The sequence below is a fragment of the Pseudophryne corroboree genome, chromosome 2 (genome assembly GCF_028390025.1).
Source record: "Pseudophryne corroboree isolate aPseCor3 chromosome 2, aPseCor3.hap2, whole genome shotgun sequence".
NCBI classification, from domain to species: Eukaryota; Metazoa; Chordata; class Amphibia; order Anura; family Myobatrachidae; genus Pseudophryne; species Pseudophryne corroboree.
Genome location: NC_086445.1, coordinates 22687433 through 22715242, shown reverse-complemented (window position 1 = coordinate 22715242; position 27810 = coordinate 22687433). Strand labels below are relative to the sequence as shown.

The following is a 27810-nucleotide window of genomic DNA, read 5'->3' as shown; positions in this document are numbered from 1 at the left end:
AGCATGTACAACTGGGGTAATCCCAGGGTCCCATTACATCATACAGCATGTACAGCTGGGGTAATCCCAGATACCATCACATCATACAGCAAGTACAGCTGGGGTAATCCCAGGGTACCATCACATCATACAGCATGTACAACTGGGGTAATCCCAGGGTCTCATCACATCATACAGCATGTACAGCTGGGGTAATCCCAGGTACCCATCACATCATACAGCATGTACAGCTGGGGTAATCCCAGAGTCCCATCACATCATACAGCATGTACAGCTGGGGTAACCCCAGGGTCCAATCACATCATACAGCATGTACAGAGGGGTAATCCCAGGGTCCCATCACATCATACAGCATGTACAACTGGGGTAATCCCAGGGTCTCATCACATCATACAGCATGTACAGCTGGGGTAATCCCAGAGTCCCATCACATCATACAGCATGTACAGCTGGGGTAATCCCAGATACCATCACATCATACAGCATGTACAGCAGGGGTAATCCCAGGGTGCCATCACATGATACAGCATGTACAGCTGGGGTAAACCCAGGGTCCAATCACATGATACAGCATGTACAGCTGGGGTAATCCCAGGGTCCCATCACATCATACAGCATGTACAGGTGGGGTAATCCCAGAGTCCAATCACATCATACAGCATGTACAGCTGGGGTAATCCCAGGTACCCATCACATCATACAGCATGTACAGCTGGGGTAATCCCAGGGTCCAATCACATGATACAGCATGTACAGCTGGGGTAATACCAGGTCCCATCACATCATACAGCATGTACAGCTGGGGTAATCCCAGAGTCCCATCACATCATACAGCATGTACAGCTGGGGTAACCTCAGGGTCCAATCACATCATACAGCATGTACAGAGGGGTAATCCCAGGGTCCCATCACATCATACAGCATGTACAACTGGGGTAATCCCAGGGTCTCATCACATCATACATCATGTACAGCTGGGGTAATCCCAGAGTCCCATCACATCATACAGCATGTACAGCTGGGGTAATCCCAGATACCATCACATCATACAGCATGTACAGCTGGGGTAATCCCAGAGTCCCATCACATCATACAGCATGTACAGCTGGGGTAATCCCAGGGTCCCATCACATCATACAGCATGTACAGAGGGGTAATCCCAGGGTCCCATCACATGATACAGCATGTACAGCTGGGGTAATCCCAGGGTCCAATCACATGATACAGCATGTACAGCTGGGGTAATACCAGGTCCCATCACATCATACAGCATGTACAGCTGGGGTAATCCCAGGGTACCATCACATCATACAGCAAGTACAGCTGGGGTAATCCCAGGGTCTCATCACATCATACAGCATGTACAGATGGGGTAATCCCAGGTACCCATCACATCATACAGCATGTACAGCTGGGGTAATCCCAGAGTCCCATCACATCATACAGCATGTACAGCTGGGGTAACCCCAGGGTCCAATCACATCATACAGCATGTACAGAGGGGTAATCCCAGGGTCCCATCACATCATACAGCATGTACAGCTGGGGTAATCCCAGGGTCCCATCACATCATACAGCATGTACAACTGGGGTAATCCCAGGGTCTCATCACATCATACATCATGTACAGCTGGGGTAATCCCAGAGTCCCATCACGTCATACAGCATGTACAGCTGGGGTAATCCCAGATACCATCACATCATACAGCATGTACAGCTGGGGTAATCCCAGAGTCCCATCACATCATACAGCATGTACAGCTGGGGTAATCCCAGGGTCCAATCACATCATACAGCATGTACAGAGGGGTAATCCCAGGGTCCCATCACATCATACAGCATGTACAGCTGGGGTAATCCCAGGGTCCAATCACATGATACAGCATGTACAGCTGGGGTAATACCAGGTCACATCACATCATACAGCATGTACAGCTGGGGTAATCCCAGGGTACCATCACATCATACAGCAAGTACAGCTGGGGTAATCCCAGGGTCTCATCACATCATACAGCATGTACAACTGGGGTAATCCCAGGGTCCCATTACATCATACAGCATGTACAGCTGGGGTAATCCCAGATACCATCACATCATACAGCAAGTACAGCTGGGGTAATCCCAGGGTACCATCACATCATACAGCATGTACAACTGGGGTAATCCCAGGGTCTCATCACATCATACAGCATGTACAGCTGGGGTAATCCCAGGTACCCATCACATCATACAGCATGTACAGCTGGGGTAATCCCAGAGTCCCATCACATCATACAGCATGTACAGCTGGGGTAACCCCAGGGTCCAATCACATCATACAGCATGTACAGAGGGGTAATCCCAGGGTCCCATCACATCATACAGCATGTACAACTGGGGTAATCCCAGGGTCTCATCACATCATACAGCATGTACAGCTGGGGTAATCCCAGAGTCCCATCACATCATACAGCATGTACAGCTGGGGTAATCCCAGATACCATCACATCATACAGCATGTACAGCAGGGGTAATCCCAGGGTGCCATCACATGATACAGCATGTACAGCTGGGGTAAACCCAGGGTCCAATCACATGATACAGCATGTACAGCTGGGGTAATCCCAGGGTCCCATCACATCATACAGCATGTACAGGTGGGGTAATCCCAGAGTCCAATCACATCATACAGCATGTACAGCTGGGGTAATCCCAGGTACCCATCACATCATACAGCATGTACAGCTGGGGTAATCCCAGGGTCCAATCACATGATACAGCATGTACAGCTGGGGTAATACCAGGTCCCATCACATCATACAGCATGTACAGCTGGGGTAATCCCAGAGTCCCATCACATCATACAGCATGTACAGCTGGGGTAACCCCAGGGTCCAATCACACCATACAGCATGTACAGAGGGGTAATCCCAGGGTCCCATCACATCATACAGCATGTACAACTGGGGTAATCCCAGGGTCTCATCACATCATTCATCATGTACAGCTGGGGTAATCCCAGAGTCCCATCACATCATACAGCATGTACAGCTGGGGTAATCCCAGATACCATCACATCATACAGCATGTACAGCTGGGGTAATCCCAGAGTCCCATCACATCATACAGCATGTACAGCTGGGGTAATCCCAGGGTCCAATCACATCATACAGCATGTACAGAGGGGTAATCCCAGGGTCCCATCACATCATACAGCATGTACAGCTGGGGTAATCCCAGGGTCCAATCACATGATACAGCATGTACAGCTGGGGTAATACCAGGTCCCATCACATCATACAGCATGTACAGCTGGGGTAATCCCAGGGTACCATCACATCATACAGCAAGTACAGCTGGGGTAATCCCAGGGTCTCATCATATCATACAGCATGTACAGATGGGGTAATCCCAGGTACCCATCACATCATACAGCATGTACAGCTGGGGTAATCCCAGAGTCCCATCACATCATACAGCATGTACAGCTGGGGTAACCCCAGGGTCCAATCACATCATACAGCATGTACAGAGGGGTAATCCCAGGGTCCCATCACATCATACAGCATGTACAACTGGGGTAATCCCAGGGTCTCATCACATCATACATCATGTACAGCTGGGGTAATCCCAGAGTCCCATCACATCATACAGCATGTACAGCTGGGGTAATCCCAGATACCATCACATCATACAGCATGTACAGCTGGGGTAATCCCAGAGTCCCATCACATCATACAGCATGTACAGCTGGGGTAATCCCAGGGTCCAATCACATCATACAGCATGTACAGAGGGGTAATCCCAGGGTCCCATCACATCATACAGCATGTACAGCTGGGGTAATCCCAGGGTCCAATCACATGATACAGCATGTACAGCTGGGGTAATACCAGGTCCCATCACATCATACAGCATGTACAGCTGGGGTAATCCCAGGGTACCATCACATCATACAGCAAGTACAGCTGGGGTAATCCCAGGGTCTCATCACATCATACAGCATGTACAACTGGGGTAATCCCAGGGTCCCATTACATCATTCAGCATGTACAGCTGGGGTAATCCCAGATGCCATCACATCATACAGCAAGTACAGCTGGGGTAATCCCAGGGTACCATCACATCATACAGCATGTACAACTGGGGTAATCCCAGGGTCTCATCACATCATACAGCATGTACAGCTGGGGTAATCCCAGGTACCCATCACATCATACAGCATGTACAGCTGGGGTAATCCCAGAGTCCCATCACATCATACAGCATGTACAGCTGGGGTAACCCCAGGGTCCAATCACATCATACAGCATGTACAGAGGGGTAATCCCAGGGTCCCATCACATCATACAGCATGTACAACTGGGGTAATCCCAGGGTCTCATCACATCATACAGCATGTACAGCTGGGGTAATCCCAGAGTCCCATCACATCATACAGCATGTACAGCTGGGGTAATCCCAGATACCATCACATCATACAGCATGTACAGCAGGGGTAATCCCAGGGTGCCATCACATGATACAGCATGTACAGCTGGGGTAAACCCAGGGTCCAATCACATGATACAGCATGTACAGCTGGGGTAATCCCAGGGTCCCATCACATCATACAGCATGTACAGGTGGGGTAATCCCAGAGTCCAATCACATCATACAGCATGTACAGCTGGGGTAATCCCAGGTACCCATCACATCATACAGCATGTACAGCTGGGGTAATCCCAGGGTCCTATCACATCATACAGCATGTACAGCTGGAGTAATCCCAGGGACCCATCACATCATACAGCATGTACAGCTGGGGTAATCCCAGGGTCCTATCACATCATACAGCATGTACAACTGGGGTAATCCCAGGGTCTCATCACATCATACAGCAAGTACAGCTGGGGTAATCCCAGGGTCTCATCACATCATACAGCATGTACAGCTGGGATAATCCCAGAGTCCCATCACATTATACAGCATGTACAGCTGGGGTAATCCCAGATACCATCACATCATACAGCATGTACAGCTGGGGTAATCCCAGGGTCCAATCACATGATACAGCATGTACAGCTGGTAATACCAGGTCCCATCACATTATACAGCATGTACAGCTGGCGTAATCCCAGGGTCTCATCACATCATACAGCATGTACAGCTGGGGTAATCCCAGGGTCCTATCACATCATACAGCATGTACAGCTGGGGTAATCCCAGGGACCCATCACATCATACAGCATGTACAGCTAGGGTAATCCCAGGGTCCCATCACATCATACAGCATGTACAGCTGGGGTAAACCCAGGGTCCTATCACATCATACAGCATGTACAGCTGGAGTAATCCCAGGGACCCATCACATCATACAGCAAGTACAGCTGGGGTAATCCCAGGGTCTCATCACATCATACAGCATGTACAGCTGGGATAATCCCAGAGTCCCATCACATTATACAGCATGTACAGCTGGGGTAATCCCAGGGTCCAATCACATGATACAGCATGTACAGCTGGGGTAATCCCAGGGTCCAATCACATTATACAGCATGTACAGCTGGCGTAATCCCAGGGTACCATCACATCATACAGCAAGTACAGCTGGGGTAATCCCATGGTCTCATCACATCATACAGCATGTACAGCTGGGGTAATCCCAGGGTCCAATCACATGATACAGCATGTACAGCTGGGGTAAACCCAGGGTCCAATCACATGATACAGCATGTACAGCTGGGGTAATCCCAGGGTCCCATCACATCATACAGCATGTACAGGTGAGGTAATCCCAGAGTCCAATCACATCATACAGCATGTACAGCTGGGGTAATCCCAGGGTCCCATCACATCATACAGCATGTACAGCTGGGGTAATCCCAGGGTCCAATCACATGATACAGCATGTACAGCTGGGGTAATCTCAGGGTACCATCACATCATACAGCATACACAGCTGGGGTAATCCCAGCATCACATCATACAGCATGTACAGCTGGGGTAATCCCAGGGTCTCATCACATCATACAACATGTACAGCTGGGGTAATCCTAGGGTCCAATCACATCATACAGCATGTACAGCTGGGGTAATCCCAGGGACCCATCACATCATACAGCATGTACAGCTGGGGTAATCCCAGGGTCCTATCACATCATACAGCATGTACAGCTGGAGTAATCCCAGGGACCCATCACATCATACAGCATGTACAGCTAGGGTAATCCCAGGGTCCCATCACATCATACAGCATGTACAGCTGGGGTAAACCCAGGGTCCTATCACATCATACAGCATGTACAGCTGGGGTAAACCCAGGGTCCTATCACATCATACAGCATGTACAGCTGGAGTAATCCCAGGGACCCATCACATCATACAGCATGTACAGCTGGAGTAATCCCAGGGTCCTATCACATCATACAGCATGTACAGCTGGGGTAATCCCAGGGTCCTATCACATCATACAGCATGTACAGCTGGGGTAAACCCAGGGTCCAATCACATCATACAGCATGTACAGCTGGGGTAATCCCAGGGTCCTATCACATCATACAGCATGTACAGCTGGGGTAATCCCAGGGTCCTATCACATCATACAGCATGTACATCTTGGGTAATCCCAGGGTCCAATCACATCATACAGCATGTACAGCTGGGGTAATCCCAGGGTCCTATCACATCATACAGCATGTACAGCTGGGGTAAACCCAGGGTCCTATCACATCATACAGCATGTACAGCTGGGGTAATCCCAGGGTCCCATCACATCATACAGCATGTACAGCTGGGGTAATCCCAGATACCATCACATCATACAGCATGTACAGCTGGGGTAATCCCAGAGTCCCATCACATCATACAGCATGTACAGCTGGGGTAATCCCAGGGTCCCATCACATCATACAGCATGTACAGCTGGGGTAATCCCAGTGTCTCATCACATCATACAGCATGTACAGCTGGGGTAATCCTAGAGTCCAGTCACATCATACAGCATGTACAGCTGGGGTAATCCTAGAGTCCAGTCACATCATACAGCATGTACAGCTGGGGTAATCCCAGGGTCCCATCACATCATACAGCATGTACAGCTGGGGTAATCCCAGAGTCCCATCACATCATACAACATGTACAGCTGGGGTAATCCCAGAGTCCAGTCACATCATACAGCATGTACAGCTGGAGTAATCCCAGGGACCCATCACATCATACAGCATGTACAGCTGGGGTAATCCCAGGGTCCTATCACATCATACAGCATGTACAGCTGGGGTAATCCCAGGGACCCATCACATCATACAGCATGTACAGCTAGGGTAATCCCAGGGTCCTATCACATCATACAGCATGTACAGCTGGGGTAATCCCAGGGTCCTATTTCATCATACAGCATGTACAGCTGGGGTAAACCCAGGGTCCAATCACATCATACAGCATGTACAGCTGGGGTAATCCCAGGGTCCTATCACATCATACAGCATGTACATCTGGGGTAATCCCAGGGTCCAATCACATCATACAGCATGTACAGCTGGGGTATTCCCAGGGTCCTATCACATCATACAGCATGTACAGATGGGGTAACCCCAGGTTCCAATCACATCATACAGCATGTACAGCTGGGGTAATCCCAGGGTCCCATCACATCATACAGCATGTACAGCTGGGGTAATCCCAGGGTCCCATCACATCATACAGCATGTACAGCTGGGGTAATCCCAGTGTCTCATCACATCATACAGCATGTACAGCTGGGGTAATCCCAGAGTCCCATCACATCATACAGCATGTACAGCTGGGGTAATCCCAGAGTCCCATCACATCATACAGCATGTACAGCTGGGGTAATCCCAGGGTCCCATCACATCATACAGCATGTACAGCTGGGGTAATCCCAGTGTCTCATCACATCATACAGCATGTACAGCTGGGGTAATCCCAGTGTCTCATCACATCATACAGCATGTACAGCTGGGGTAATCCTAGAGTCCAGTCACATCATACAGCATGTACAGCTGGGGTAATCCTAGAGTCCAGTCACATCATACAGCATGTACAGCTGGGGTAATCCTAGAGTCCAGTCACATCATACAGCATGTACAGCTGGGGTAATCCCATGGTCCCATCACATCATACAGCATGTAAAGCTGGGGTAATCCCAGAGTCCCATCACATCATACAACATGTACAGCTGGGGTAATCCCAGAGTCCAGTCACATCATACAGCATGTACATCTGGGGTAATCCCAGGATCCCATCACATCATACAGCATGTACAGCTGGGGTAATCCCAGGGTCTCATCACATCATACAGCATGTACAGCTGGGGTAATCCCAGGTACCCATCACATCATACAGCATGTACATCTGGGGTAATCCCAGAGTCCCATCACATCATACAGCATGTACAGCTGGGGTAATCCCAGAGTCCAGTCACATCATACAGCATGTACAGCTGGGGTAATCCCAGAGTCCAGTCACATCATACAGCATGCACAGCTGGGGTAATCCCAGGGTCCAATCACATCATACAGCATGCACAGCTGTGATAATCCCAGAGTCCCATCACATCATACAGCATGTACAGCTGGGGAAATCCCAGGTCCCATCACATCATACATCATGTACAGCTGGGGTAATCCCAGGTCCCATCACATCATACATCATGTACAGCTGGGGTAATCCCAGGTCCCATCACATCATACAGCATGTACAGCTGGGGTAATCCCAGGGACCCATCACATCATACAGCATGTACATCTGGGGTAATCCCAGGGTCCCATCACATCATACATCATGTACAGCTGGGGTAATCCCAGGGTCCCATCACATCATACAGCATGTACATCTGGGGTAATCCCAGGGTCCCATCACATCATACAGCATGTGCAGCTGGGGTAATCCCAGGGTCCCATCACATCATACATCATGTACAGCTGGGGTAATCCCAGGGACCCATCACATCATACAGCATGTACATCTGGGGTAATCCCAGGGTCCCATCACATCATACAGCATGTGCAGCTGGGGTAATCCCAGAGTCCCATCACATCATACAGCATGTACAGCTGGGGTAATCCCAGATACCATCACATCATACAGCATGTACAGCTGGGGTAATCCCAGAGTCCCATCACATCATACAGCATGTACAGCTGGGGTAATCCCAGGGTCCAATCACATCATACAGCATGTACAGAGGGGTAATCCCAGGGTCCCATCACATCATACAGCATGTACAGCTGGGGTAATCCCAGGGTCCAATCACATGATACAGCATGTACAGCTGGGGTAATACCAGGTCACATCACATCATACAGCATGTACAGCTGGGGTAATCCCAGGGTACCATCACATCATACAGCAAGTACAGCTGGGGTAATCCCAGGGTCTCATCACATCATACAGCATGTACAACTGGGGTAATCCCAGGGTCCCATTACATCATACAGCATGTACAGCTGGGGTAATCCCAGATACCATCACATCATACAGCAAGTACAGCTGGGGTAATCCCAGGGTACCATCACATCATACAGCATGTACAACTGGGGTAATCCCAGGGTCTCATCACATCATACAGCATGTACAGCTGGGGTAATCCCAGGTACCCATCACATCATACAGCATGTACAGCTGGGGTAATCCCAGAGTCCCATCACATCATACAGCATGTACAGCTGGGGTAACCCCAGGGTCCAATCACATCATACAGCATGTACAGAGGGGTAATCCCAGGGTCCCATCACATCATACAGCATGTACAACTGGGGTAATCCCAGGGTCTCATCACATCATACAGCATGTACAGCTGGGGTAATCCCAGAGTCCCATCACATCATACAGCATGTACAGCTGGGGTAATCCCAGATACCATCACATCATACAGCATGTACAGCAGGGGTAATCCCAGGGTGCCATCACATGATACAGCATGTACAGCTGGGGTAAACCCAGGGTCCAATCACATGATACAGCATGTACAGCTGGGGTAATCCCAGGGTCCCATCACATCATACAGCATGTACAGGTGGGGTAATCCCAGAGTCCAATCACATCATACAGCATGTACAGCTGGGGTAATCCCAGGTACCCATCACATCATACAGCATGTACAGCTGGGGTAATCCCAGGGTCCAATCACATGATACAGCATGTACAGCTGGGGTAATACCAGGTCCCATCACATCATACAGCATGTACAGCTGGGGTAATCCCAGAGTCCCATCACATCATACAGCATGTACAGCTGGGGTAACCTCAGGGTCCAATCACATCATACAGCATGTACAGAGGGGTAATCCCAGGGTCCCATCACATCATACAGCATGTACAACTGGGGTAATCCCAGGGTCTCATCACATCATACATCATGTACAGCTGGGGTAATCCCAGAGTCCCATCACATCATACAGCATGTACAGCTGGGGTAATCCCAGATACCATCACATCATACAGCATGTACAGCTGGGGTAATCCCAGAGTCCCATCACATCATACAGCATGTACAGCTGGGGTAATCCCAGGGTCCCATCACATCATACAGCATGTACAGAGGGGTAATCCCAGGGTCCCATCACATGATACAGCATGTACAGCTGGGGTAATCCCAGGGTCCAATCACATGATACAGCATGTACAGCTGGGGTAATACCAGGTCCCATCACATCATACAGCATGTACAGCTGGGGTAATCCCAGGGTACCATCACATCATACAGCAAGTACAGCTGGGGTAATCCCAGGGTCTCATCACATCATACAGCATGTACAGATGGGGTAATCCCAGGTACCCATCACATCATACAGCATGTACAGCTGGGGTAATCCCAGAGTCCCATCACATCATACAGCATGTACAGCTGGGGTAACCCCAGGGTCCAATCACATCATACAGCATGTACAGAGGGGTAATCCCAGGGTCCCATCACATCATACAGCATGTACAGCTGGGGTAATCCCAGGGTCCCATCACATCATACAGCATGTACAGCTGGGGTAATCCCAGGGTCCAATCACATCATACAGCATGTACAGAGGGGTAATCCCAGGGTCCCATCACATCATACAGCATGTACAGCTGGGGTAATCCCAGGGTCCAATCACATGATACAGCATGTACAGCTGGGGTAATACCAGGTCACATCACATCATACAGCATGTACAGCTGGGGTAATCCCAGGGTACCATCACATCATACAGCAAGTACAGCTGGGGTAATCCCAGGGTCTCATCACATCATACAGCATGTACAACTGGGGTAATCCCAGGGTCCCATTACATCATACAGCATGTACAGCTGGGGTAATCCCAGATACCATCACATCATACAGCAAGTACAGCTGGGGTAATCCCAGGGTACCATCACATCATACAGCATGTACAACTGGGGTAATCCCAGGGTCTCATCACATCATACAGCATGTACAGCTGGGGTAATCCCAGGTACCCATCACATCATACAGCATGTACAGCTGGGGTAATCCCAGAGTCCCATCACATCATACAGCATGTACAGCTGGGGTAACCCCAGGGTCCAATCACATCATACAGCATGTACAGAGGGGTAATCCCAGGGTCCCATCACATCATACAGCATGTACAACTGGGGTAATCCCAGGGTCTCATCACATCATACAGCATGTACAGCTGGGGTAATCCCAGAGTCCCATCACATCATACAGCATGTACAGCTGGGGTAATCCCAGATACCATCACATCATACAGCATGTACAGCAGGGGTAATCCCAGGGTGCCATCACATGATACAGCATGTACAGCTGGGGTAAACCCAGGGTCCAATCACATGATACAGCATGTACAGCTGGGGTAATCCCAGGGTCCCATCACATCATACAGCATGTACAGGTGGGGTAATCCCAGAGTCCAATCACATCATACAGCATGTACAGCTGGGGTAATCCCAGGTACCCATCACATCATACAGCATGTACAGCTGGGGTAATCCCAGGGTCCAATCACATGATACAGCATGTACAGCTGGGGTAATACCAGGTCCCATCACATCATACAGCATGTACAGCTGGGGTAATCCCAGAGTCCCATCACATCATACAGCATGTACAGCTGGGGTAACCCCAGGGTCCAATCACACCATACAGCATGTACAGAGGGGTAATCCCAGGGTCCCATCACATCATACAGCATGTACAACTGGGGTAATCCCAGGGTCTCATCACATCATTCATCATGTACAGCTGGGGTAATCCCAGAGTCCCATCACATCATACAGCATGTACAGCTGGGGTAATCCCAGATACCATCACATCATACAGCATGTACAGCTGGGGTAATCCCAGAGTCCCATCACATCATACAGCATGTACAGCTGGGGTAATCCCAGGGTCCAATCACATCATACAGCATGTACAGAGGGGTAATCCCAGGGTCCCATCACATCATACAGCATGTACAGCTGGGGTAATCCCAGGGTCCAATCACATGATACAGCATGTACAGCTGGGGTAATACCAGGTCCCATCACATCATACAGCATGTACAGCTGGGGTAATCCCAGGGTACCATCACATCATACAGCAAGTACAGCTGGGGTAATCCCAGGGTCTCATCATATCATACAGCATGTACAGATGGGGTAATCCCAGGTACCCATCACATCATACAGCATGTACAGCTGGGGTAATCCCAGAGTCCCATCACATCATACAGCATGTACAGCTGGGGTAACCCCAGGGTCCAATCACATCATACAGCATGTACAGAGGGGTAATCCCAGGGTCCCATCACATCATACAGCATGTACAACTGGGGTAATCCCAGGGTCTCATCACATCATACATCATGTACAGCTGGGGTAATCCCAGAGTCCCATCACATCATACAGCATGTACAGCTGGGGTAATCCCAGATACCATCACATCATACAGCATGTACAGCTGGGGTAATCCCAGAGTCCCATCACATCATACAGCATGTACAGCTGGGGTAATCCCAGGGTCCAATCACATCATACAGCATGTACAGAGGGGTAATCCCAGGGTCCCATCACATCATACAGCATGTACAGCTGGGGTAATCCCAGGGTCCAATCACATGATACAGCATGTACAGCTGGGGTAATACCAGGTCCCATCACATCATACAGCATGTACAGCTGGGGTAATCCCAGGGTACCATCACATCATACAGCAAGTACAGCTGGGGTAATCCCAGGGTCTCATCACATCATACAGCATGTACAACTGGGGTAATCCCAGGGTCCCATTACATCATTCAGCATGTACAGCTGGGGTAATCCCAGATGCCATCACATCATACAGCAAGTACAGCTGGGGTAATCCCAGGGTACCATCACATCATACAGCATGTACAACTGGGGTAATCCCAGGGTCTCATCACATCATACAGCATGTACAGCTGGGGTAATCCCAGGTACCCATCACATCATACAGCATGTACAGCTGGGGTAATCCCAGAGTCCCATCACATCATACAGCATGTACAGCTGGGGTAACCCCAGGGTCCAATCACATCATACAGCATGTACAGAGGGGTAATCCCAGGGTCCCATCACATCATACAGCATGTACAACTGGGGTAATCCCAGGGTCTCATCACATCATACAGCATGTACAGCTGGGGTAATCCCAGAGTCCCATCACATCATACAGCATGTACAGCTGGGGTAATCCCAGATACCATCACATCATACAGCATGTACAGCAGGGGTAATCCCAGGGTGCCATCACATGATACAGCATGTACAGCTGGGGTAAACCCAGGGTCCAATCACATGATACAGCATGTACAGCTGGGGTAATCCCAGGGTCCCATCACATCATACAGCATGTACAGGTGGGGTAATCCCAGAGTCCAATCACATCATACAGCATGTACAGCTGGGGTAATCCCAGGTACCCATCACATCATACAGCATGTACAGTTGGGGTAATCCCAGGGTCCAATCACATGATACAGCATGTACAGCTGGGGTAATCTCAGGGTACCATCACATCATACAGCATACACAGCTGGGGTAATCCCAGCATCACATCATACAGCATGTACAGCTGGGGTAATCCCAGGGTCTCATCACATTATACAACATGTACAGCTGGGGTAATCCTAGGGTCCAATCACATCATACAGCATGTACAGCTGGGGTAATCCCAGGGACCCATCACATCATACAGCATGTACAGCTGGGGTAATCCCAGGGTCCTATCACATCATACAGCATGTACAGCTGGAGTAATCCCAGGGACCCATCACATCATACAGCATGTACAGCTGGGGTAATCCCAGGGTCCTATCACATCATACAGCATGTACAACTGGGGTAATCCCAGGGTCTCATCACATCATACAGCAAGTACAGCTGGGGTAATCCCAGGGTCTCATCACATCATACAGCATGTACAGCTGGGATAATCCCAGAGTCCCATCACATTATACAGCATGTACAGCTGGGGTAATCCCAGATACCATCACATCATACAGCATGTACAGCTGGGGTAATCCCAGGGTCCAATCACATGATACAGCATGTACAGCTGGTAATACCAGGTCCCATCACATTATACAGCATGTACAGCTGGCGTAATCCCAGGGACCCATCACATCATACAGCATGTACAGCTAGGGTAATCCCAGGGTCCCATCACATCATACAGCATGTACAGCTGGGGTAAACCCAGGGTCCTATCACATCATACAGCATGTACAGCTGGAGTAATCCCAGGGACCCATCACATCATACAGCAAGTACAGCTGGGGTAATCCCAGGGTCTCATCACATCATACAGCATGTACAGCTGGGATAATCCCAGAGTCCCATCACATTATACAGCATGTACAGCTGGGGTAATCCCAGGGTCCAATCACATGATACAGCATGTACAGCTGGGGTAATCCCAGGGTCCAATCACATTATACAGCATGTACAGCTGGGGTAATCCCAGGGTCCTATCACATCATACAGCATGTACAGCTGGGGTAATCCCAGGGTCCTATCACATCATACAGCATGTACATCTTGGGTAATCCCAGGGTCCAATCACATCATACAGCATGTACAGCTGGGGTAATCCCAGGGTCCTATCACATCATACAGCATGTACAGCTGGGGTAAACCCAGGGTCCTATCACATCATACAGCATGTACAGCTGGGGTAATCCCAGGGTCCCATCACATCATACAGCATGTACAGCTGGGGTAATCCCAGATACCATCACATCATACAGCATGTACAGCTGGGGTAATCCCAGAGTCCCATCACATCATACAGCATGTACAGCTGGGGTAATCCCAGGGTCCCATCACATCATACAGCATGTACAGCTGGGGTAATCCCAGTGTCTCATCACATCATACAGCATGTACAGCTGGGGTAATCCTAGAGTCCAGTCACATCATACAGCATGTACAGCTGGGGTAATCCTAGAGTCCAGTCACATCATACAGCATGTACAGCTGGGGTAATCCCAGGGTCCCATCACATCATACAGCATGTACAGCTGGGGTAATCCCAGAGTCCCATCACATCATACAACATGTACAGCTGGGGTAATCCCAGAGTCCAGTCACATCATACAGCATGTACAGCTGGAGTAATCCCAGGGACCCATCACATCATACAGCATGTACAGCTGGGGTAATCCCAGGGTCCTATCACATCATACAGCATGTACAGCTGGGGTAATCCCAGGGACCCATCACATCATACAGCATGTACAGCTAGGGTAATCCCAGGGTCCTATCACATCATACAGCATGTACAGCTGGGGTAATCCCAGGGTCCTATTTCATCATACAGCATGTACAGCTGGGGTAAACCCAGGGTCCAATCACATCATACAGCATGTACAGCTGGGGTAATCCCAGGGTCCTATCACATCATACAGCATGTACATCTGGGGTAATCCCAGGGTCCAATCACATCATACAGCATGTACAGCTGGGGTATTCCCAGGGTCCTATCACATCATACAGCATGTACAGATGGGGTAACCCCAGGTTCCAATCACATCATACAGCATGTACAGCTGGGGTAATCCCAGGGTCCCATCACATCATACAGCATGTACAGCTGGGGTAATCCCAGGGTCCCATCACATCATACAGCATGTACAGCTGGGGTAATCCCAGTGTCTCATCACATCATACAGCATGTACAGCTGGGGTAATCCCAGAGTCCCATCACATCATACAGCATGTACAGCTGGGGTAATCCCAGAGTCCCATCACATCATACAGCATGTACAGCTGGGGTAATCCCAGGGTCCCATCACATCATACAGCATGTACAGCTGGGGTAATCCCAGTGTCTCATCACATCATACAGCATGTACAGCTGGGGTAATCCCAGTGTCTCATCACATCATACAGCATGTACAGCTGGGGTAATCCTAGAGTCCAGTCACATCATACAGCATGTACAGCTGGGGTAATCCTAGAGTCCAGTCACATCATACAGCATGTACAGCTGGGGTAATCCTAGAGTCCAGTCACATCATACAGCATGTACAGCTGGGGTAATCCCATGGTCCCATCACATCATACAGCATGTAAAGCTGGGGTAATCCCAGAGTCCCATCACATCATACAACATGTACAGCTGGGGTAATCCCAGAGTCCAGTCACATCATACAGCATGTACATCTGGGGTAATCCCAGGATCCCATCACATCATACAGCATGTACAGCTGGGGTAATCCCAGGGTCTCATCACATCATACAGCATGTACAGCTGGGGTAATCCCAGGTACCCATCACATCATACAGCATGTACATCTGGGGTAATCCCAGAGTCCCATCACATCATACAGCATGTACAGCTGGGGTAATCCCAGAGTCCAGTCACATCATACAGCATGTACAGCTGGGGTAATCCCAGAGTCCAGTCACATCATACAGCATGCACAGCTGGGGTAATCCCAGGGTCCAATCACATCATACAGCATGCACAGCTGGGATAATCCCAGAGTCCCATCACATCATACAGCATGTACAGCTGGGGAAATCCCAGGTCCCATCACATCATACATCATGTACAGCTGGGGTAATCCCAGGTCCCATCACATCATACATCATGTACAGCTGGGGTAATCCCAGGTCCCATCACATCATACAGCATGTACAGCTGGGGTAATCCCAGGGACCCATCACATCATACAGCATGTACATCTGGGGTAATCCCAGGGTCCCATCACATCATACATCATGTACAGCTGGGGTAATCCCAGGGTCCCATCACATCATACAGCATGTACATCTGGGGTAATCCCAGGGTCCCATCACATCATACAGCATGTGCAGCTGGGGTAATCCCAGGGTCCCATCACATCATACATCATGTACAGCTGGGGTAATCCCAGGGACCCATCACATCATACAGCATGTACATCTGGGGTAATCCCAGGGTCCCATCACATCATACAGCATGTGCAGCTGGGGTAATCCCAGGGTCCCATCACATCATACAGCAAGTATAGCTGGTGTAATCCCAGGGTCCCATCACATCATACAGCATGTACAGCTGGGGTAATCCCAGGGTCCCATGACAGTGGACTCACTCTGCTTCTTCCACGGCCACGGGGCACTTGTACTGGGCGGTGTTGAAGAGACAGATGTCGGCGTACTGGCGCACTGCAATGACAGCGAGGTGTTAATGGGAGATGCAGCAGGTACTAGACTGAGGATATTTCAGTGATTTTGTCGCTGGAATTAAAGCCCCAATACTTTATAAACAGATCCAACCTGGGGGTAACTTTACTAAATGTTGATTACAACCGTTTTTGTGTATTTCTACCGATTTTTGGTCGATTTTGCAAATCGGAGATTTAGTAAAGGCAAAAATAAGCACCAAAAATATCCAGCCCAAAAAATCGACTCGTGGTCAAAATTTATCATCGGAGAAAAAATCATCAGCGCTTTCTAATAGATCTCAAGGCAAATCTGAGATTTACTAACAGTTGCTTTGTAAAATGGACCGAAAACCAACCAAACAATAGATTAATAGGAGACGGGCGGTTTTAGCTTCTAGACACCAATCTGTTCCCTATACCTTCGTTGTGATGCCTATAACAGTAGACGGACACTATGCAGCTGTGTCGCGCCCGTGTTTGGAGCGTGGCGTTGGCTGCACTTGTGACTCTGTACTCAAGCAGCGTGCCTCCAGCGTCTCTGCTCAGGCTGCTATGATACATGCTCATTGATTTACTCAAACTGACGAGTATCGATGGATCTGCGCGTGCGCTCTGAATACGCACGCCGCTGCTGTGCCGTTGCGATTGCTCCGCTGGGTGTCTCTGTACTTTTCGGGGCTGCTGGATTTTTTTTTGCATAATTTTGCACATCCTCAGCGTGCACAATCCTAGCTGCAGTCGCCATAGCGTCCGTCAGTGAATCAGGCCAGATAAAACTCCATGTGACAGGTCCAAATTACAGGATTTTAGATGTTTTTAGCAATTTTTAAAGAAACCAGGAAACACTTGCGGATCTGCGCACATCTCTGATAATAAGGCACCCAGACATGTGTCTCACTGCGGCTGTAGGAATTATGGGCCTCATTCAGAGACAGACGCAGTGCAGCTCCTGCGTCTTTGGATTCCACGCCCCCAAAATGGTGACGGGCTGTTACTTAGGGGGCACCGTGTGCGACGACGCGAGCCCCGTTTTGTACATGTGCACACTCCCCACCATCAGGGATGTAAATAAAATACAATGAACAATCTTTAATAGACTTTTAATAAATATGGAATTCTGTCCTACTGTTGATGTTGCTGATTTCAGATCTTTTTTTTTTTCAAATTGATATTAAAATCGATATTAAATCGATCTTTAGTAAATCCCTTATCAGGAGATTTGTGGTGACAGTATAAACTAGGATATACACTGTATCAGTGATTGTAGGCAGGGCATCAGGGACTGCTGGGCGCATATTATTATGCAATCATAATTTAAGAAATAAGTCCAGGTAGAGAGCATGTTTATCTTATCACATGCACAAATATCAGCAGCCTCTGTACTACTTACACACTGGGACAGGACTCAGGAGAAGTGTGTGTGTGTGTGTGTGTGTGTGTGTGTGTGTGTGTGTGTGTGTGTGTGTGTGTGTGTGTGTGTGTGTGTGTGTGTGTGTGTGTGTGTGTGTGTGTGTCTGCCTGCACTGCATACTGTCCTGCTCTCATTCTGGCTGTCTGGATCTGCTGCTGCACAAGAAGGAAAGCTAGTGATGTCAGTGTGCTCTGGCCGGGGGGGCCCGGAGTACAGTATGCCCTGCTATGACGTCACGCTTTCTCAGTGACCGGTAAATATAATGTTATTAGAGGAGGAGAAATCACCTACCTGAGATTTTAATCTTCTTCACCGTCTTGTTTGTGTTGTTGGTGACGTGTACATTGACATTTATGGGCTCGCCGTGATAATATATCTGCAGAGAAACAACGCGGGAGCTTAATGGAGTCTTTTCTCTTGTGTTACCATTAGCTATAGCCCTGATATACTGTGTATGTCACACATCCACAGACTGCACTACCATTGTGCAATGCGTGCACTTCTCAGCATGTCCCACAGAGGGCGCTATGGCAGAGAAAGATGAACCAGACAGTGATAGCAATAGTGTAACACAGCTGAATTCACTTAATATTGCACCATAGCAATATAAATATCATACAGGTGAGTAATGGGCAGCTAAGCCTAGAGCCCTATATGCATACCCTCCAACATGACCCGCCCCGCTAGGTACAAAATGCTCTGTTTCTAGACTTCCCTCTTAATTTATTATTGCCATCACCTGTGAAGATACAGCTTTCTTATCATTTAACTAGTTCAACACAGGTGATGGAAATCATAAATTAATAGGGAAGTCCAGAAACAGAGCATTTTGTACCTAGTGGGGCGGGTCATGTTGGAGGGTCTGTGTATGTTATATTACTGTACCTTGCTCATAAATAATAAATATCTAATTTGGAAAATATTACCACAAACAACTATACCTAAAGAATATACAACATTGTATCACTCTTTAATGCTGCTTTGAAGAGCAGAAAGCACCAAATAACTCAACCTGAGGATGCTCTAATCCTAGGTTTCAGCACCAATGGTATCATGCAGTGCTTTTATATATATATAGAGAGAGAGAGAGATAAACACTAGATGACTATTTAGTCTTTATTCTTCGTCCAGAGTGCCGCCGTTTGGTGATAGAATAAATATATATATATATATATATATATATATATAATGTAACACACCTTCCATTTATTTATTTTTTCCTGATACAGAAACATAGAATCTGATGGCAGATAAGAGCCACTTGGCCCATCTAGTCTACCAGTATAATTTTGGCTCGTGAGAGGAGACCAGTGTACCTGGGGGAAATCCATGCAAGCACAGGGAGAACATACAAACTCCACACAGTTAGGGCCATGGTGGGAATTGAACCCATGACCTCAGTGCTGTGATGCGGTAATGCTTACCATTTCACTATTCGTAGTGTCCTAGTAATAAAGTGCTACAGTCTGTCCTGAGACTGCCCCCCTCCCGCCAGGGGCTCCCAATTCTGCACCAGCCGGGTGGTCTTCAGTATGCCGGCTGTTGGGATCCTGATGCTCAGTATACCGTGCCAGCAGCGTGATGAGCGCAGTGAGCCTGCAAGGGGCTCATTTGCGCTCGCCAAGTTGCCGGTATGCCGGCGGTCGGGATCCCGGCCGCCGGCATACCACACTACACCCGCTCCAGCCATACCGAACAGACAACATTAGATGACACCAAAAAGTATATACAAAGAATTGGCGCTCCACAATACACACACACTCCAATTAGATTCAGACGGCTGCTCACCATTTGTGGGCGGGCAGCCCCAACAATGGATCAAAAATGTTGTGGAAAAAAGAAATGGGAGCGCTGAATGAGTCTAATATATAAATTTATTAATAAAATAGTGTTTTATTAAACACATTAATAAAAATAAATTCATGAAATAGCCTAATAAATCATTGAAACAATATAATAGTGAAAAATCACATAAGTGTATATAAATAAATAAGACTGCAATATATCTCCTGAACCAATGTATGTAAAGAAAATCTTTTAGACCTTGATTAAAAGCTGCACTGATGCTTCATAATTTTCAGCCGTGCGTCCACGAACTGAAATACATGTAGGTGGGAGACTGTTAAGAGGTACCTCTGTTAGAAATCACTGTTGAAATGTACGGTCTCTCCTCTCCTTATGCACATACAAGCCTCATTAGCGAACAGTGTCCCAGTGTTGGAAATGCGGACACCGGCGCTGTATTAATGTATAATGAATAGATGGTAATGGTATAAAGAAATCAATTTCTCTTGTAGTGTGTCACCTGATGGAGGAGCCTCTCCGTTGAGAACGCTGTACTGAGCCGGGTATGCAGCGGCTCGATGAAATGGGAGTACAGCTGGTCACGCCGCTGGTGAAATATCCGTTTGATTGCGGCTATACTTCTCCGCTGTGAGCGCTGCACCAATCTGGGTGTGCAACGGCACAGTGTAGTGGGAACGCAGATTGTCTCGCCGCTGGAGAAATATCCGTTTGGTTGCGGCTATGCTCCACTCAGTGTATACAGCTCAAGCAGTGTCAGGAGAATGTGGCAGTCAGGTGGAATCCTTCAATGGAGTACCTTAACGCGTTTCTCGGCCTGCAGCACTGATGAAACGGCCAGTGCTGCAGGCCGAGAAACGCGTTAAGGTACTCCATTGAAGGATTCCACCTGACTGCCACATTCTCCTGACACTGCTTGAGCTGTATACACTGAGTGGAGCATAGCCGCAACCAAACGGATATTTCTCCAGCGGCGAGACAATCTGCGTTCCCACTACACTGTGCCGTTGCACACCCAGATTGGTGCAGCGCTCACAGCGGAGAAGTATAGCCGCAATCAAACGGATATTTCACCAGCGGCGTGACCAGCTGTACTCCCATTTCATCGAGCCGCTGCATACCCGGCTCAGTACAGCGTTCTCAACGGAGAGGCTCCTCCATCAGGTGACACACTACAAGAGAAATTGATTTCTTTATACCATTACCATCTATTCATTATACATTAATACAGCGCCGGTGTCCGCATTTCCAACACTGGGACACTGTTCGCTAATGAGGCTTGTATGTGCATAAGGAGAGGAGAGACCGTACATTTCAACAGTGATTTCTAACAGAGGTACCTCTTAACAGTCTCCCACTACATGTACAGTATTTCAGTTCGTGGACGCACGGCTGAAAATTATGAAGCATCAGTGCAGCTTTTAATCAAGGTCTAAAAGACTTTCTTTACATACATTGGTTCAGGAGATATATTGCAGTCTTATTTATTTATATACACTTATGTGATTTTTCACTATTATATTGTTTCAATGTTTTATTAGGCTATTTCATGAATTTTATTTTTATTAATGTGTTTAATAAAACACTATTTTATTAATACATTTATATATTAGACTCATTCAGCGCTCCCATTTCTTTTTTCAACATCAGTTGACACCCTGTAAGCAACAGCAATTCGGTGCAGCGGTCGTAGAACCAGACCCAACGTACAATGGGACCAAAACGTTGTGTTTTTGCAGGGACTTTCTCCGGCTGCGCTGATTTCCTTCCGCACAACCAACGTGGTAGGGAATATTAATTGATAGATCCAATGAGGCAGGCGTAATAAATGTTATCTGAGATACTCTGTGTAATATGTAGGCACTATATAAATGTTACTAAATAAATATTATTAATGAATCCATGTTCTGCCATTTGGCCACTAGAGGGCGAGCTTTGATATAAAACATTTGCGTCTATGGCCAGCGTTAGTCCTGGGGTAGCTGGTCTAGCAGTATTAGTGGCAGGAATTCACTGCGCAGGAAATGCTAGGAGACACGAGCAGCGTGTACTGAGGTGTCTCCTGTTCACGTGGCTGGAAAAGAGTCACTAGTGATTAATTCATTATAATCCTGGAGGAACAACTCTTCCACCCGTCACACAGTGAGCTAGAAATAAGTAGAACCAGGCCTAGAGTGGTTGGTGCCGCCTTCGATATCTGCTGCAGGGATCACTTCTGTGCACCCAGGGAATGGTTATGTCACAGCCCTTGCTGTCTATGATGGCAAACTATGGAAAAAAAAATTAAACTACCTCTTTGTCCAAGGATGCCTCCAGGTGTAGCGGCTTATCGGACATAAGGAACTGCCTGGTGGTCTCTGCCATCGGCTGCGGTCCCGGCCTCTCTGGCGCATACTGAACTTTTCTGATTACTAAACGCACCGAGTTCCTGGAGGAAACAGAATTAAAGTACAAGTGTCAGAATATAGGAGGGAGGCTGCGAGCCTGGTGCAGAGCTTTATAGCCTCCCCACTGAAGTATATCCCCGCAGGCTATGTATTTGGGGGTGATGGGGGGTATATTAATGCCAGGACTGGGTTACCTGGGGTTCAGCCAAGGAGACCCCAAAGTTAACTCTGAGTAATCACTTTTCTGCAGCATTAAACAACTCAGTGGGGTCAATTCAACTATGCATGACTTAGCGGGTCATCCCGAGTTGATCGCTCACCAGCTGTTTTTAGCAGCCGTGCCAACGCATAGTCGCCGCCCACGGGGGAGTGTATTTTCGGTTTGCAAGTGTGCGAACGCCTGTGCAGCAGAGCGCCTGCAAAAACATTTTATGCAGTTTCTGAGTACGCTGGACTTACTCAGCTGTTGCGATCACTTCAGCCTATTCCTGTTCGGTCCCGGAATTGACGTCAGACACCCGCCCTGCAAACACCTGGACACGCCTGCGTTTTTCCAACCACTCCCAGAAAACGGTCCATACGACGCGCCTGTGCATTGCGGTGCATATGCATGTGCAGTAGTTACCTGATCGCTGCGCTGCAAAAAACAGCAGTGTGCAATCAGGTCGGAATGACCCCCTTAGTCACGGGCAAGCGTAAACGCGGCCTTATGCTGTACGTACGGTAGCGGCAGACTCATACAAAGATCGGCCCATAAGAGGAGCAGGTTGCGGTGCCCTTGGGGATGTTTTCTCACCGATATAGCAACAACTCATCCCCCTGGCGTCTAATTGAATTGACCCCAACGTCTGGTAACAGGTGAGATTTTACTTTTCATATTTAACATTAGTCACAAATACAAAAACATTATTTTCTGCTCATTTAGCTGCGCTTGTTTAAAGATTGTGGGTAATTGATTTATTATGGCGATTTTTTAGGGTGTTTTCCACTTGGCGAATTTAGACAGATTTATTTTTTTTATTATTTTAATAAAGTGAGAAATTATGCCACTGAGGAGCCATTATACAATCCCCCTGTTATAGCGGATCTATCCGTAGGGCCTGGTGAGAGTGTTACATCATTTATTTCTTTATTCCCATCACACACTGTAGTGCCCTGTAACAAACACCTGCAAACAAAACCCAGAATGTTCCAATCACCGGATGATACTTCTCCGTTGTGCAGCAAGAAATATGAAGAAGTCACCCTCGGAGCCAGCGCTAGCTGTGGGGTTATGTGTTTTACAGCTCAGCCAACACAAGTATCGTTCCTCTTTCCTATGGCAGAGCCAGGGCATGATGCAATACTAAGGGCTATTACGTAGCGTACACAGCACGCGGAAACAATGTAAGCATTTTTAAGGACAAGGGTGGTCATTCCGAGTTGATCGCTCGCTAGCAGTTTTTTTTTAAGCAGCCGTGCAAACGCTAAGCCACCTCCCACTGGGAGTGTATTTTAGCTTAGCAGAAGTGTGAACGAAAGGATCGCAGAGCGGCTACAAAATAATTTTGTGTAGTTTCAGAGTAGCTCCAGACCTACTCAGCGCTTGCGAACACTTCAGACTGTTCAGTTCCTGTTTTGACGTCACGAACACGCCCTGCGTTCGCCCAGCCACGCCTGCGTTTTTCCTGGCACACCTGTGTTTTTTCAAACATTTCCTGAAAACGGTCAGTTGACACCCAGAAACGCCCACTTCATGTCAATCACTCTGCGGCCAGCAGTGCGACTGAAAAGCTTCGCTAGACCCTGTGTGAAACTACGTCGTTCTTTGTAATAGTACGTCGCGCGTGCGCATTGCGCCGCATACGCATGCGCAGAAGTGCCTTTTTTTTGCCTGATCGCTGTGCAGCGAACGAAAGCAGCTAGCGAACAACTCGGAATGACCCCCTAAGGCTAAAGGCCTCAAAGTATCAGGAGTATTTCTAAAACAGGTCCCAACATCTCGTAGGGAATTCCTTGTAATGTGGAGCCGCTTTCAGGTTGTCTGCATTGCGAGGGCTGGTAGCTTTTATGAAGTACAAGTCGTTGGGTCGACTCAACTTAGGTCGACAGTTATTAGCTTGACAGGGTAACTAGGTCGAAATGGTCGTTAGGTCGACCTGCACTAGGTCGACAGGTGAAAAGGTCAACATGAGTTTTGGGGGGGGGGAAATGGTGTTGTTTCCTTCGTAAAGTGATGGGGGACCCCAATTAGTACACCGTGTCCCCTCATACAGCTCGCGTGCTTCAGGCAAGGTTACCGTTCTGATCGTAGTCCACGTGGATCGTCAAGTATGGAAAAATCCAGAAATTAAAAAAAATTGTGAAAAACTAATGTCAACCTTTTGACCTGTCAACCTAGTTACCCTGTTGACCTAACACATGTCGACCTATCGTGGTCGACCCAATGATTGTTGACCTACTGTAAGATGTGTCGACCTCACCACCTCATCCCCTGTTATGAATAGCGGTCTCGGACAGTATCTTTTATGACCGCAGACTATCTACTGTATAAATAACAGCAATCAGCGGACTCGACCTGTTTATTGTAGCAGACTCCTACACAAGCTGACCACAATGAAGTGTATATTACATTTCCAGTTTGCCATTCTGAGTCTTGGGTGATTGCCCTGCTATGTGCTGTGCGTGGCGGGTTCCTTGCCGCGCATGTGCGTTGGAGTTGGTACACCAGTACCTTAAAAACGTGAATGTGACTGGAGCCTATGGGACAGCACACAGCCTATGGGGGTAATTCCAAGTTGATCGCAGCAGGAATTTAGTTAGCAATTGGGCAAAACCATGTGCACTGCAGGGGAGGCAGATTTAACATGTGCAGAGAGAGTTAGATTTGGGTGGGTTATTTTATTTCTGTGCAGGGTAAATACTGGCTGCTTTATTGTTACACTGCAAATTAGATTGCAGATTGAACACACCCCACCCAAATCTAACTCTCTCTGCACATGTTAAATCTGCCTCCCCTGCAGTGCACATGGTTTTGCCCAATTGCTAACTAAATTTCTGCTGCGATCAACTTGGAATTACCCCCTATGTTCTAATCCAGACTCTAAACTATTCTTACCACAAATTTCAGGTCAATAGAGAGAAAGACATTCTGTTGCCATATGGCGCTCGTCCACTAGATGGCGTACTGAGCCTTTGCTGGCCACGTTACAGTGCAATCCCATTACACATAATGGTTTGTTTTGTGAATCTTGCCAGAGCTGCAGATCCTTTTCCAGAGGGCAGAAAGCAGCACAGAGGCCTGAGAAAGTGGAACAATGAAGCCATGTACGGGGACTGCAGCTAGGAGTTGCACAGACATGGCCTCAGCTATCGCTAGGAGTAAATCCAGCTAGGAGACACAACTACACGCCGCATTGTGCTACAGAGTACTTGCATGGAAAATGTGCAAACAGGCTAAGGGGCCTATGTATTAAAACATTTTTGCAGAATATTCCCTGAAAACACCCGTTTTCGGGGGTACCCGCAGATATTAAGGGGTATATTCAATTAGGGTCGAAAACTGCTGTCTGTCGAAAAGACGTCAGTTTTCGACTTTTTAAGGTCGAATAGTGATTTGACCTATTCAATCCCAGCAGTTTTTATTCGACAAGTCGTGGAATTTGACTTGTTGAATAGTACGTGAATCGGTGGTATAGCTGCCGATTCACGTACGTTTGAGTGAAACGGGGCCAAATTCGACAGGATTTGGCCTCGTTTCCGACCATCTCAGTCCGACATAAAAAAATGTCGGACTGTGATGTGGGACCCAGAGGAGGAGAGGGGGGGGAGCCGCGGGGAGACGGGGGGCAGCCACGGGCAGACAGGGGAGAGCAGCGCTACAGAACAGCGCTGCAGCAGGATGTCACACAGCCGCGCCGCTCACGGCAGCGTCCACCCGGCTCCAGCAAGTGAGGTCACGCTTGCTGGAGCCGGGTGGACACTGCCGTGAGGTCTGGCGGCTGTGTGACATCCTCCTGCAGCGCTACTGTAGCGCTGCTCTCCTCCGTCTGCCGGTGGCTGTCCCCCCCCCCCTCCTCCTCTGGGTCCCTCATCTCAATTCGACTTTTTAAAAGTCGAATTTAGATGAGATTGAATAGGGGTTGTCGGATCCATTCCGACAAATGCATGTCGGAATGTATCCGACCCTAATTGAATATACCCCTAAGTATCCCCTGGATGTAGCATAGAGGGATCATATTTCCAAAATCTGCTGCTTTCCCTCCAGTTGCGACCACACAGCTGCCTCCGGCTATGCGGTCAGACTTATCGTTGCATTCTGGGGCTTATAGTAGCCTGTGGGACACTGCAGCGCAAATGTTTTTGGAGAGTGATTCATGTACCCATACGCACCTCAAATGCGGGATACAGTATGATAAACTGGTGCCCTAGACCATGGGACATTGGGATATTTCCTGCTGACTGGCCGACATACAGCCCATCCCCCATTAAACAGTATTAGCCTCATACGTTGTTCCCCTATTCCTCCCTTCCAACCCCTGCAAGTATTCCTGCCCCCCTTCCCGCACGTATTCACCCCCTCCACCTCCAGGGTGTGACAAATAGGGCGCATACTCCCCGACAGGCTCAGATCACC

At 48.3% G+C, this 27810-nt stretch overlaps 1 protein-coding gene across 2 annotated transcripts in view; it reads right to left on the bottom strand.

Moving 5' to 3' along the window:
• The window catches only part of LOC134993818 (beta-arrestin-1), a 206567-nt gene that overhangs the window by 54278 nt on the left and 124479 nt on the right, over positions 1–27810 (bottom strand). For both annotated transcript variants that reach the window (XM_063950905.1, XM_063950906.1), the window contains exons 8-10: positions 23101–23236; positions 19297–19381; positions 17523–17595 (exon numbers count right to left, since the gene is read on the bottom strand). In XM_063950905.1, the coding sequence (XP_063806975.1) occupies positions 17523–17595; positions 19297–19381; positions 23101–23236 (294 nt within the window). The remainder of the gene's footprint in view (positions 1–17522; positions 17596–19296; positions 19382–23100; positions 23237–27810) is intronic.